This window comes from Notolabrus celidotus, chromosome 15 (genome assembly GCF_009762535.1).
Source record: "Notolabrus celidotus isolate fNotCel1 chromosome 15, fNotCel1.pri, whole genome shotgun sequence".
Taxonomy (NCBI): Eukaryota; Metazoa; Chordata; class Actinopteri; order Labriformes; family Labridae; genus Notolabrus; species Notolabrus celidotus.
Genome location: NC_048286.1, coordinates 17,591,273 through 17,606,689, shown reverse-complemented (window position 1 = coordinate 17,606,689; position 15,417 = coordinate 17,591,273). Strand labels below are relative to the sequence as shown.

Genomic DNA, 15,417 nt, shown 5'->3' with positions numbered 1-15,417 from the left:
CCATGCTGCTAACATAGCCATTGGAGGGGACACTCTGTATTCTTGCTTGCAGGACATCTAATTGCCAATAAAAGGGAGCCTTTTTGCAGAGCATCGCGGGAAATGGTTCCAGTCAATTGGTTAACAGGCGTGGCGCAATACACACAGCTCTTACTAATGTGCTTTATTACTATTACTCAGCCACATCAAAAAGTTTAATCACAATAAACATGTCTCTACTGAGACACATTAAAGGTGATCTCTCTATTAGAACATGCAATCAAGCACAACAGCTCCCGTGAGTTGTGTGTAATTAGTCCTGTGAGTGTGTATCCCCTACTGCTTACACACGCAAGAGCCAGGAGGTAATTACATGATGATGTAATCTGAATCTAGAGGTATGTTGTCATAAAGTTGTGATTCTGCAAAAATTTGTTTTGAACATTTTCAACTATCTATATTGGTTAAAGTGGGAACATGTTATGCTCAGCATAATTTTGAGAGAGGCATTCAATATGTCCTGATACAATATCTGCAGAGTTAAAATTGCTATTTTCAGTGTTTGGATTACCAAAAGTGCAGTTTTATATTTGTTTGACACATCTAAAGCATAGATATCTAACCTGGATTTTGAGACCCACTGGAGACGGAAACACATTTAATCCGGCAGGTAAATGTTTGAAATTGCTGCAAGTACAGGTCAACACATTGAACAGGGTGTGTATGTGTTCGATTATGCGTGCGTGGGGTGTGCATGTGTGTGTGTATGTGTGAAGGATACAGTTTGAAACACATAAGTTAGGTTATATCTGTGCACTACATACTTTCCCGGCTGCCGTCGGTTGTCTTGTAGGTGATGCAGGTAGTTGTCAATTTCAGCGATTGGCGGTTGCCAAGAGATGAGAGCACTGCGGTGATTCACTTCACTGGCTGTCAGGTTCAGTGGTGCGTCCATTAGCTGCCAGAAAGAGAGAGCAACTTCAACTTAAAAATCAATATAGTGGCAAACATGGGAGGATTTTTTGTTGGTGTTCTATTCTAGACAGGACTTAATTTCAAATATTCCACCTTTGCAGAAGAGTGTCATGTTCATTTAAAGTGTATGTTCTTTGAGGTGCGCACTTGTCAGATGGAAAGCCTTATGTTTGAAATAAGAAAACTGCTAAAATTTCAGTCACTCTGCAAGAACAGGTATAAGTTGTATATGTTTATGAACAAAACATACTCTTACTACTTGATCGACTTTAATAACCAATATTGCAATGTCCCTTCTTAAAAAATGCTAAATAATACAGTTTTGATATTCTAGCATAATACTTTCATGTCCCTACAGATATATCTCTCTTACTGCTCAGGTAATAAGGCTGGAAAAGTTCTGTTAATTTCTTGGAATATTTTAGTGAGAAAGGTTTCAAAAATTCACAAAGGTTGAACTTAAAGTTGATGGAGATCAAGGTTTGCAGAAAATGGGAAATTGCAAAATCTGAGAAAGATGACTGGTTAATTTATGACATTGCATTACTCATGTGAGTTCCACATCAGTTAAGGCAAGAGTGTCAAACACATCTCTAACCTAAAGTAATGAGCAAAGTTGCAAAACCAGTCTAAAAATGTGCGGTTCTCTCTAAGAAAAAGATACCAGCTCATGCATTATCCTCTTTCTCCCACACAGCAGTGAACCTGTGAAATAGTTCACATCTGAACACACATACAGTATGTTGTATCCTGCATGCATCTATTATGTACATTTGGACATGATTTACTGTTAAAAAGTCAAACCAGCTATATTTATCTGTTATATTGACACTTTTACATCAATTTTAAATGAATTCATTCCTTTCAGTTAAGCTATGTGTCTCCAAGGGTCGAGGCAAAAGCACCTAGAGCTATATACTTCTGAGGATACTCAAAAAGACAAACTACTGGTCTACTTCTACTGCTGCTCAATGGAGAGTGTGCTGAGGCACTGCATATCTGCTTGGTACACCAGTAGCTCTGATAAGAGGGCAATCCAGAGGGTCATTTTCTACAGCCCCAAAAAGTCATCTGCTATAGAAACAGCTGCCCTCTCCACTTCCTTTCAGGACATATACAGCACACACTGCCTCAGGAGAGCACACAGCATTCTCAAGGACTCATCCCACGCGGGAGTCACCTGTTTAATCCGCTATACCCTCTGTAAAGCCTTTCAAGGCAATTAAAGCATGAGCAGACAGGCCAAAAAATGGTATTATGCAAGAGTTATGGGAGCAATAAATGCGAACCCTTGAACACCTGAATGTGAAATATCATTTTTTTGTTTTCTCAATATAGGTGGTGTGGGAGTGCAGTGTTAAAGAATGTGCGATACCTCGTTTAACACAATATTGTGTTTTACATGCATTAGGGCCTGTGTCCACCAACAGCATTTCAGTGCCGATTTACAATATAAAAAGAATGCAGTTGTGCTTTCAGTGCTCAGGGTCCTAGGCGCAAAAACACCACACCAGCTGTTTTTTATTGCTGTGCTCTCAGTTGAAAATAGTTTAACTTTTGGACACTGCAGCACTCATCACTGTTGCTTCTCCCAACCAATCAAAATAAAGAAGGGACGGCAGGACATCTGACATCTACTCTGCTAACAGCAATGGCAAAGGTCTGTACTGATGAAAACAACAAGACCAGTTTTTTTTCAAGGGTATACATTCAAGGTATGAGCTGCAGCTGACACCAGGACACACTGCCTTTCCATTGTTTTTAGTTTATTTTGTGCAGTTTCTTATAGAAGCAGTTAAGCATACAGAACAAATTCAAACTGACTCAATGGCCTGGGATGTGGAAATTCCTTGTAGCAACTTTCGTAACCTTGCAAAAGTGAGCATCGCAGAGGAGTAATCTGAAATTGAGGTTGTGGGCTCTGCCAATGCAAAACACTGTGTTAATAGAAACAGGCCCTTATTGTGTTTTATGTGCCATATTGTGTTTTATTAGTTGTTTACAGTATAGTACAGTATAATTTTAATCAATTTATACCTAATTTTGTTTTTCTGTTGTTTTTTATTGTTTTATATCAATATTATTATTATTATTATTATTATTATTATTCCTATTATTATTATTATTATTATTATTATTATTATTATTATTATTATTATCAGTAGTAGTAGTAGTAGTAGTAGTAGTAGTAGTAGTAGTTTAGATTTTTACCTTTATTGATAGGACAGCTGAAGAGAGACAGGTAATATGGGGAGCAGAGAGTGGGGGAAGACATGCACCAAGAGTCGAACCAGCGACTGCTGCGATGAGGACCACAGCCTCTGTATGTGGGGCATGTTTAGACCACTAGGCCACAAGTGCCCCAGTTTTTTAAAAACATTTTTAATGCTATTTGCACTGGGTAGGGATAGCCATCCATTTTCACTGTACTTGTACAGCACAATAACAATAGAGGTTGGTCTGTCTGTCGATAACACCAGACATGAAACAAGAACTGTATGCAACGTGTTATTCATTTTCTTCCAGGTAAGAACAGACAGGGCAGAAGTATTTTATTAGATACCTTATCTAAAAGGCTTCATAAAAAAAAACAATAAACTGTGCTGAACTCAAGGTCTGGCCTTCTGCAGGCTTCTGATTATTTAAGAGTTAATGAGAACGAGCTGTGGCTGACTCACCATCAGGAAAGAAGCAACAGCAGCAAAATAATAAGGGCTACTGCAAAGCGCTGAAATCTGAGCTTTACTGATAAAAAATAACAACTTAGAATTCAGAACTTACATAAATGGTCAACAGGTAATATGCAGAGTGATAACGTCTGTTTTAACCACACAATATTAAAGCAGTAGGCCTGTATGGAGCTCAGCTGGCTGGAGAGACTTGAGCAAATCAGCATGTAGCTTGTTTCTAAGGTTGGCCTTTTTGTTAGAAAGTGGTTATGACCCGATCCTTAAAAAAACTCAACGGATATGTCTAAATTCAATTCAATCCAAGTAACTGTATTTGTTAGAAACTTTGCTTACAAGCATCAGTGGGTGTACAGTTCACATACCCAACAGCATACCACGCACACCACAAGAACACCGATCACATACAATGTGTAAAGATCTGTTATGTCAGTACTGCTGGAGGCTTTTTTAAAATAAATTATTTTATTTTCTATTTTTGTCAGTTGGACCAGAAGTGTGATACTGACATTTTTAAGCCATATTCACAGCGTGGGCAGCTGATATTATATAGTTCACTTACGTTAACAGATTACATGAGCAGATAATTGCTCCCTGAGTCATTGCTGGAATCATACCAAGAAAACTGAGATCAAATTATCTGCATCCAGTCTTACATCTGATCCATAAGGACTTCCACATCTAACCCAGGACTACTAGTATATGAATGTAGTCTTATTCCCACAAACCTACAATTTGTGTTCAGAAAAAAAAATATCATATCTCCTTGTCTTTCTGCTGTTTCTCCTCTGCTTGGGGAACCATTAAGCCCCTTAAAATTTCTTCTTGCTACTCCTTACAGTTTTTCACCTTAGGAGCTTTCTCAGTGCTTTGAACAAAACTTTTATCTTACCAAGATCTAGGCATAACTGAGGGTACATTTTAATGAAAACATTATGAATTTATGAATTTTCTAAGAATTCCGTCACTAGGAGTAACTCTCTCTCTACTAGGTAGCTTGATGGATATGGCCACTGGAGTGACTATTATATTTGTTTGGAATACTGGGCACATTTTTTAATTAATGCATATTTGATGCCGTGTTGGGAACTCACAGCAGCAGGAGATGTGACTCAAAACAATAAAGGAACAGCTCATCAAGTGCAATGTTGTGGCTAACTTGGGTGCTAACAGTTTTAAACAACAACACAGGTTCATGACATAGACTGTATAAATTATGGATGTAGTATCCGTGACGTCACCCTTCTGTTTATGAAGTGCTGTTTTGAGGCCAATAGGCGGCGGCAGCCATATTGCTGCTGTCGAGCGATTGTGACGGAAAGAGGCGGGCTTTGAGCCTCCTAGCCAACAGCTACAGTGTTCCTGCCTGTCAATCAAGTCAGCTGTGCCTCTCATTGGAAGACTGGTAATCTCAAAACCAGAAAAAATTCACCCCCTGTACAGTGTGTGCGGATCGAGAAATTAGCTATCCAGACAACACTCGTCTTTTGTACCAGCCTGTAAACATGTTTATTTCTGCTGTAAAGATCAGCTTTTTTGGATTGGTGTGTATGTGGTTTCCTGTACTTCCCGAGCCAGCCTCAAGCGAATCCTTGATGAACTGCAGTTTTCAGCACTTCCGCATTGGACTCATATTTTTAGACCGGAGATTGCCGCTTGGTTCATGACACCAACTGAAGCAGGCTTTGGCTGTACTAGGAAGTACAACAGACAGATTTTTGCCTTTGATAATTCCATATGATTTGTTAATGATCAAATGTTGCCAGACTAATAATTTAAAGCATGAAACCAGCTACACACCAGGCAATTTGTAACCTTGTAAGATACAACACCTGGAGACTGAAAGCATGACCAACAGCTATACAGTTAAGAAATCAAAAATATCTCAGCACTCTCTCCAAACGTTAAAGTGGTAGAAAAGAGAAAGACCAGGTAAATAAGAACACATGAGAACCAGAAAGATTCAAACTTGTATTCCATGAGGTGGGTAAATGTCCATTTCAGTATTTGCAATCCCCACAGGACTCAAGGCGCAGCCACCGGGGCACTTGGCTTTATTTAGTCACAGAGTATCAGAGTCTCTAAGCATTCAAGCCCTTGATCATGGAGCCCACCCAAGTTTGACTGCTCATTACATCACATCCTCCAAGTATAATCTTGGTCCCTGCACGGCTTTAAAACAAGGCTTGATAACGGTCCCTTTGTTGATACTTTAACCACATCACAAGGAGACTCACCTCAGTTTCCTCACCTTACATCACCCTTTTTCAGTCAATATTTGATCTTCTGACATTCTAGCAGACATACCGACACTCTGCAACCTCATTTTAGTGCATGATAGAAAATAGATGACCTTCTATTGGGAAAAATCTGTTTCCTTGAGTTACATCATGACTCAGGGGCCCATTGTCAGCCAGTCACCCAGCAGTGCTCTGAGTGAGAGAGGCACGTGTGCTGAAACAAGTAAAGTGCTGCTCTCTGTAATATGAGACAAAGATATCTACCAAATCTCATCCCATTTCTTTGATTCCCTCTGTTTTTTGTTCCACTCTTTCCTTCAAAGGGAAACAAACATTCACTCCTATAAACAGCTTGAACTTTTAACTCCTCCTGAGGGCCTGGGGGGCTAACGGCTTAAGTGTTAGCCAAACATCTAGCCTTAAATTGAACCCAGACCTCACACACAACTCGGCACACACTCTCGTCTTGTGGTTTAAAACCTCTGGTGTGAATTGAAGGATCAATGACAGCTCGGTAATTAACAGCATGTTCCCGCCTTGATAACCTCCTAAAACATGTGGGGAGCCTTCACTCAGAGACAGTGATAGGCAGATCCACATTGTGCAATGCAGGGATTGAGAGAGAAAGGGAGTGAGAGAGAGAGAGGGTGAGTAAGAGTAGGAAAAAAAGGACCAGAGAGTGGGTAAACGTGACAGATTTTGTAGTGTGGTTTTAAACAAACAGCCGTTGCAGATTTTGTTTCGGCTTAATTTCCCTGCCTCCTCCTCCCCTGCACCTTCTCGTCTTTATTGACCTCTGCATCTCATTTCCTCTTCCTCTTCCTCAGCCTGTTTCTTCATATTCTCACATCAACCTGGGGTCTTCCTCTCCTTCCCTCTGCTCCTTATCTACATTTGTACTCGCTTCTCTCTTCTGCTCCTCTCGCCTCCCCATCCTTTGTCCACCTCTTCCTCTCCTCCTTATCTGACAGGCTGTCATTCTCACTCAACGTGCCAGAGAGAGAACAGAGTTTATCTTTTGTTCTTGTCCTCCCCCTTGGCATGATGAACACTTTTGCTGCATCATGTGCATGTGCGGGAAGGAAAGAGATTGAAAAACAGTCAGGAGGAGGGAGGGATACGAACTCCAATTCACAGAAACTGGTTCCAACAACCACCCTCATCGGGCCTGTCTTTCTTCTTTCTTCTTTCATTCTGGATTTTAATCAGCCTCCTTGTCCTCCTCTTTCTCTCTTCCTCCAATTATACCTTTGCACAGAGCGCTCACACGCAGGTGAGCGAGCAGGTGTCATCGCAGTTCCTGGCTGCTCTGATGCTCTGTCTTCAATCGGACGTGGTTTGAACAATGGGATTGAGATGAATAGGTTTGGCTACATCTAATGTCTCATTAACACTCGGTGTAAACAATGCGAGGGGGAAGACAAAATGTGCTCACACAGAGAGAGAAGCAGATGGGAAGGGCAACATGGGCAGCAGTAATTTGTTGTGGGAAGACAAGAGGGAGGAAGTTATTCTTTTGGAGTGGATATCACATCTCTATGCTCATTTGCAAGTGAATGATTCTGCCTGCATGATGTATAGGTGATTCTTTTGTTTTTATGAAGTCCATCACCAAATGGTTTTTGGATGGATATCACAGGCAGAATAATGGACTTGAAAAAACACCTTGTTATTATGTTTACAGTCAAAATAAAAGTTAGTTGCATTGTTTTATCCCCGCTACTCCAATATCTGCACTGTCAATCACTGTTGCTGTGTTCTTCATGAGAGAGAAAATCAAATCAATGTGTCTGATAAAGTTTGTTTTATGATTCAGCCCACTAGCTTACATTTATTCATTAGAATAAATGTTTGAATGACAAACCGGGTTTGATTTTGTGCTGAAGTTTCCCTACTGTGTCTTATAAAGTTACTTTTCTCACTTACATTTTTTTTTTACCCCAGAAACATGGACACACATCTTTCCCCTGCACTTTTGCTTGTTGAGTTTGCAACCACTCATCAAAGCAATTTGATGTCTTATGGCAAGTTTGCAGGCACAAGCAGTAACCTACGCCAGTGGTTCCCAAAGTGTGGGTCGGGGCACCCCGGGGGGTCGCAAGATGCCTTCCAAAAAAACCCAATACAACTTAGAATGGCATATTTATCATTATGGTGAAAATATATACAAAAAGTGTAGCTACATTTAAGATAAAACCATGTAAATATAAAACTCCATCAATTTATGTTCTTACTTTGATGCCACATGACCCCTGAGAACATCATGCTGCTTGTAGCCTTCTTTAAAGCTAGGGTTGATAGTCTCGGAAAACTAGCATGCATTTGAATGTAGCATTTCCTCAGGACTCCGTCTAACCCCTCCGCCCCTCCCTTCGGAGCTCCTCCAAAACGACGCCCCCGCTCACATACACGAGCGCAGCTGATTCATGACCATATGATATCATAGTGAAAGTTAAAAACACAAACAAACATGGCTACTGTTACTCACAACTGTCATGCTAGCATTATCCAGTTGTACTGGTGACACGATATCAGGAGAAAAGTTATAATATATATAAAACTGTAACAGCTCTCCTGTTTGTTAAACGTGTTCAGTGTAGATGTTCTTAATTCCTACAGTGTTGACAATTAGAGAAGGCATCAGGAGAGGTGTAGAGTGTGCGAGCAGGAGAGAGGAGAGACAGGCAGGAGAAGTTTTTCATTCATTCAAACATTGATTGTTGCTTTGTTGGTTGGCGTGCTCACGGCCGACAGGGACCGGTTATTAAAGCTCAACGTGTTCACAAACGGCAGGACGGGATTTGATTGGTTTAAAATTTTGGCTGGTGTTTTCCCAGGTTTACTCCGGCTGTAGATAGCAGCTTTTTTTTGCTTTGTTTTTAGGAACACATTATGTATTGATTGCCATCGGGACATAAAGATCATTTTAACCAGTATGACAAAAAGTGTATCTAAATCTGACTACCAACCCCAGCTTTAAATGGCAGAAATATGTAGTTTCTTAGATTGGCCAACTAGTTCTTTCATGTGGCTGTGAGCAACCTTGAACCACCTCAGGACAATGAGGGTCTTCTGTCTCTGGTACGTTTTGTTTTTTTTGCGGTCATGGAATAAAAAGTTTGGGAACCCCGAAACTACACGACTGAAAAATCAAGCCAGAGCTTGAATACTAAAAAAGGTAGTACCTTGAGTGGCCACCTGGGGCTGCCTGACTCCCAATTAAAAGCAGCTTGAATGCCATATGGTGCTGTAAGGAACTTTCGGTTTATGCTGATTTTGACGCCCCCTGTGGCAAAAAAAAATCCAATCATTTGCTGATCTTGTCCTGTACATGCCAATGTATGACTGACAAAATGTCTGGCCCTTCTTCTTTTAGCCGTCACTTACTTTGAATGAGTACAGTTTAAAATGAAAAAAAAAAAAGCTGCCTGGTCCGTCACTTGCCCCCTCACAGCGATTTCAGGGACTATAATTTAAATAAATACATTTTCAAACGTGTCTCTGATGCTCTTGTTTGCTTCTGTAAGTTATCATGAGGCATTAGTTTTTATTTAAATATATTTCACACCCAGTTAAAAACTCCTCACATGAGCTTTAAAATGCCAATTTTTAGAATTACATTTGCACAGCCTACAAAACATTCTTATTAACTCCATGGCTAAAATCTCTAGTAGGGATGAGGAGTCAGTTTCAATATAACTCACTGGTGTCATTTATATAAAGGTTTTAAGTTATGAATTATAATGGTGTGGTTTCTTTGAGTTAAGGGGGTGCTGCTGGCTGTTAGCCCGGTGCCACCTCAGCTTACTGAGGTCTCAGCAATCTTCTTTTATGCAAATAATGCATAAATAATAATGCTTGCTGTGCAGTTAATTGTACAAAAATGCAGTCCTCTTCTGTATAAGTTCTTACATTCCAGGTATGTTACAGCTATACCCGGGCTGTTCTATTTTTACTACTGTTTAAAAGATCATAATTGAAACTTTACTAGTCGGAAGAGGCATACAACCCCATTGTGATAACTGTAGAATCTTTACATGTGACATAAAATCTTACAGCCCTGGTGCTTAAAGTAACAGATGTATTTTATAACTGCATTCATCATACTATAAATACTACATTTAATATCCCATGATCAATATGTTTAATATAGCTGCAGGAGTTCTAAATATTTTGCCACAAAACAATTAACAGCATAGATTTTATGGTGACATAAGTATGTGAAAGTACATTAAAATGTCGAAGATGCCTCAATCGCCTGAAGAATGGAGTTAATGTTTCTGTAATGACGGCACTCTCAGCACTTGGTGAACAACTCTCAGCCAGAGCTCAGTGAAGCTGCCCGCAGCAAGGATCTCTGCTGCTTCAAAAACTTGCCAAGCACTTCTCAGCAAGTGGGCTCAGCTCATATCTGTGGGAATAAAGTCTTGGTGCTGCATACTACGGGCTTATAGAGACACCCGTAGCAAAATCCCTTATTTTCCACCCTGTAGCTTAAATATCAGCCTTTAGGGTGCTGCCTTACTCTGTGTTGAACTCTTGAGGCATGGGGGCCAGACAACAAAACAACTCTGAGCTGTGGTTAAGAGGCTTGGGAATCAAAAAAGAAATGCCACCCCCCCCCAAAAAAGACAGTGTAGTGGCTTAATTTTAGAAAAATAGGGCTAACTCCTCCCTCTTTCCTTTCCTCACCAATTCAAGTGAACTTATGGTTTCCATCTTAAGCCTTTGTCTGCTGAAGGTAGCAATGCTACAGGGTTGCGTTTGTCTTGACTAAAAGCTGTGTTGTAGGTTATGTAACTAAGCAGTAGTGCATTAGTATGGGGATGAAGGCGCAATGATAAAAGTATCTTGTGTGTATTTCAAATAAAAGACTAAGAAAGAAAAACCAGAGAGCAAGAGCTGTCACTAAATCTTTGCCTCATGCAGGTTTTTTTTTCAATCTGATCTTGATCTTTGTATTTTAGGTTATTATATTTATATTTTTTTGCTTTAAAGCCTTTAATGAGACAGTGAAGTGGATAGAGAGGAAGCTGGTAAGAAAGACTGCAGAATAACATGTGTCAAAGTGCTGTGGGTTGGAATCAAACCCAGGCTGTAAGCTATGAGTGCTATAGCTTCGTGCATTGTATGAGCAATTTAATCTTCTTTATTATCATTTTCACTCTATAGATGAACGAACTGAGACTCAAAGAGTCAGAGGCAAACAGAGGGACACAGAAACAGAGCAGCAGACACAGGAAGACGAGACGAACCAAAAGCTGGTGTAGGTGGCCAATCCAATCAATGGTTTCTTCCACACTGCTGTTCACAATGTGACACTTTACAATGGAGTGGACTATTTTACTGGTTTAACAGAGTGTACAGTTTTAATGAGCTTGAATGGTAAATGCATGTAGGACTGCAGCTCTTCATGTTTGGTGTGAATAAATACACAACAAGATACCTCTTGACTAAACAATATCTCTAACTGTGAGGATAAAACGAGACTAATTCCTTAAGACTCTTTAAAAAAAAGTAGAAAACATAAGTACTTTCAAGGCCAAGATACAAGTGTTGATTTAAGAATGACTCACAGGTTCAGTTATGCTTAAATGTTTGTGATGCTTTACATGTTTGTTCTGTATAAGTGCAGCATATATTTGAATAATATTGGAATAATCCTGAATTAAACAGACACAGAGCTCTGCAGGTGCCGCTTCTCGTCTACCTAGGAATTTGATCATCAGAAGAATAATTTCCCTTTCTTCCACTCAGAAGAGGACAGCGCAAAAGATTTGCTCCAAACCATTTGCCTGACTTAACAAGACGTGTTATGAGAAACAACAACATATCTGTCCTCTTTGCTCTCGACATGGTGTTGCTTATATCAATGAAATTTCCACATTTTTGGTTTATATTCGAAGCTAACCAAAGTAGAAATGCTTGACGAAAGTGAGGTACATGACGTACCAGGCAGAGCATCTGTTTCCAAATTAGGATTACCTAAAATTGCCACGAACATTTGCTTATGTATGAGTTACTGTATCCCTGCAGAGTGTTGACATGGTTGTAGGTGCACCTCATCCTCCTAAGCCCGATTTATCTTTTGAAGTGTCTGCAGCCCAGAGTTTGTTTCTGTTTTGAGCAGTTCATCTCTGCTGCAGAGCAGGACAGGTAGCTGAGGTACTCCTTTGGGGATGTGAGCTCCTCTGCTGACTGAAAACTTTTTCCTTTTTTTCCTGCATGATCTCAAGAAGAAAAAAAAAGTTGGTAGAGCTGCAACTCAGCTAAACTGGGATGTTTTCTTCACCCCTGACTGTCCTCTGGATGGAGCAGCGGGTGAAGGTGAAAATAATTACGGAGGTGGGTAACCTGGAGGTGAAGCCGGGAAAAGTTGAGTGGTGGGAGTTCATGAATCAAATCTTCTTGACGGCTTGTGTCAAAGGTCTCCGGCAAGATACTGACCCGTGTAGTAAGTCCAACTTTCAGTGTGTGTCACACAGAGATAAAAAATCAAAGCTCTTAGTGCACACTTTGTAGGAGAAGCACACATCTTAAGATGTTCTGTTAAATATCTAAGTTTAAAAATAATGCTGTACCTCTTACTGCTTGTTTTTAATGTATCTTCCTGGTGTGACATTTAACTGTAGATAAATGAACAACCTATATCAATGATATCAAAAGCTAGATAGCTAAAGGTTAAAAAAGAATGCTTTGTAGCAGTAGAGTTCATCATATCAGCAAAGAAAGCAACAGTCTCAACATTCACAACACTGAACAGAGAGAATTACTTCAGACAAATGAGGTAACAAGACGTGGGTGGTATGCAGATAGACTGGACACAAAACAAATCAGACATGTGTAGTGTACTGTTGATTAAGAAGAAAATCAGTGCTAACAACAACAGCAATACTACAAATTATGTTTACTGCCTGACATATTACCATTCAAGCGTGGTCTCTGCCTCTAGCAATTAGACCCATGCCCTCACCACTGAACCTACTAAACATGAAGCTTCACACAACAAACAGAAACAGTAACTAATTTTTTTTGGGACTTTGTCTCAGTAGCAGGTTGTGCTGGAGAAATAATTGTTTATAAATCAATCTAACTAACTAACTAACTAACTAACATTCAGGTCATATCAGCAGGGAATCCATCAATGCTTCACCGATCGTTCACTTTGACTTTGTTTTAGATCATTAAGTGGACCTTTAAAGACAGACAGAGACTAAGACAAATCCATTCTGAGAATTTGATTCATTTTCTATTGAGGTCTTTACAGACTCATTTATATAGCATTTCAGAACTTATCCAGCTAATGGTCAAAATGACAACCATGTGGTATTGACAATTTAAATTATTCTAATGCTAATTAGTGCTAATGCTTATGCTCCAAAATCTGTTTGTTAACATCCAAATGCAAACTAAAATCCATGCAATCATGAGCTGCAACTTTTAAATGTAAGTCATAGCGATGGTGTTTAACTGTATGGTGCATTAACACTTGATTCATCCTCTGTTTTAGAGTTATTCTAACTACTTTACAAACATGAGAATGGCAGATTCAATTGCATATTAATACAGGCTGAATAAAACCAAGCTCCCTGAGGTATCCCCCCTCCTGTGAGGCAACAGAGCCAAATGCTGAGTCACTGTGTTGATAACTGTACTGAGACCAGTTTCATAAGAGCCGCACATACGTGTTTGAAGGTTGGTGATGATGGTGCCGCTGGTGAGGGGTCCTTTGGTGGCATAGAGGGACACAGAGTAGGAGGTGCTTGGTTTCAGGTCGGACAGCTGGTGCTCCTGCTTGTTGCCTTCCACAAGGAAAGTATCAGCTGTGACTAAGAAACAGAAGAAACAGATATACATTCATAAATATCTACATCTTGAAGTGTTGAAACACTTTAAACTGATTGGCTCTGTATTTAAATAAAAACACATCGGCATGAGATAAATGGTAGCTGCTGAAGACAATCTGCAAAAAAGAAAGTTTTGACTGTTAATGTTGCAGTAGACAGCTAGGCAACAATACATATAATTATATATTGTTTTAAAAATGATAAAATACTCAGCATTAACCTGAAATACAAGACTTTAGCACAGATCCTATCATAGTGCATATCCCAGGCCTCATTCGAAGGTATTTTCATGACTAATATTTACCAGTGAATATGGACCAGTGAATGTGGATGTGCACTGCACCTCTCCAAAACCAGGTGCCCTACTTTCCAAATATGTAGACTGTTTCTCAAACTGAGATATCTGGCTGCCACTCACTCAGGTTGTAGTTCACACAATGACCCAGAGTGCTGAGTAATACAAATTTATCTGGATAACTTAAGGCATGGTTTAAACTGTAGGGTCATGTGCAAATGAGAAATATGCTTCTTGTAATGTTTTCTCTAGAGCGTTTATTACATTCAGTGGAGACTATAATGGTGGAGATCAAGTGTTAAATATCTGACTGCTGAATTTAAGAAATCTCTCTGCAGAGGCTAATGACCGCCAACACTGGGTTATGTTTGTTGGAGATATAAGATTCCTTTGAAACTTTTTATACTTTCATATCTCAGCTCTCTAACAGTGGATGTCAAGTTGAATCAGTGGCCGGCCTACGTACTGTAACTTGGCAGTCATCCAATTGGTTCAGGGAACAAATTATAAACCGACTCTGAGGGGCCGGGCAATATGGTTATCTTTTACCCATCTGGATATGGCTGTCAGGAGAGTGAAGACACGCGCTGCATCAGAAAACATATGCTGCGACAAACTGTAATGTTTGTGTCAAGGCTTAGTTGCTCATCCAGGCAGTATTATCTGATCTGAAAGCAAGACAAATGGATCCATACAGCCGCAAAGGATCACACTGAAAACCTTGATGGTACCTGATGGAGACGTCTCTGCTGTCAGCACTATGAGTCAGTGAGGAATCACTTATTTGATGGAGCAGAATGGATTGAGAACTGTTTGCAATTATAAGCAGGTAAGAAATTATTCAAGTAAACACTGCCTTTCATCCACACAAACTGAGTGATCTTCACAGCTGCATATAATGAAAGATGTATTGTTTGTTATTAACAGCTTTGTGGTGAACTTTATCTAAAGGAAAAAATAAACTTTATCATACAATCCCAGCCTGCATTACCATTATGTACTATATCACAGCAGATGAAACAGTTCAAGAGTAAAAACAAAAAAGATGAAGGGATGCACCGATTGTGAAAATCAGGGCTGAAACTGTTTGTTAAAATAAAATACCAGTGTTTTTTCATTACTTCACTGTAAATCTTGGTGTCTGTTTTTCTAATTAGGTGTGATGTATCTAAATTGCTCATTGTCTATCCTCTTATAGTGTCACTAGAACATGTCCAACAAACTGCATGTTGCTCAGTGATGGTGCGGATATTTTCTTCCATTTATGACCACCTCAATGAAAACCTCCTCTCTGGATCAGAAGTCAGGTGTATTAGCAGAGGTGTCAAAAGTATTCACATTCATTACTCCAGTAGAAGTATAGAGACTTAGGTTTAAAAAGACTCCTGTAGAAG

At 39.7% G+C, this 15,417-nt stretch overlaps 1 protein-coding gene across 1 annotated transcript in view; it reads right to left on the bottom strand.

The window, feature by feature from the left end:
• Window positions 1-808: 808 nt before the first annotated feature.
• The window catches only part of tnr (tenascin R (restrictin, janusin)), a 214,800-nt gene continuing 200,191 nt past the window's right edge, over window positions 809-15,417 (bottom strand). The window contains exons 25-26 of the mRNA XM_034702911.1: window positions 13,567-13,710; window positions 809-937 (exon numbers count right to left, since the gene is read on the bottom strand). Of these exons, the coding sequence (XP_034558802.1) occupies window positions 903-937; window positions 13,567-13,710 (179 nt within the window). The 3' untranslated portion in view covers window positions 809-902. The remainder of the gene's footprint in view (window positions 938-13,566; window positions 13,711-15,417) is intronic.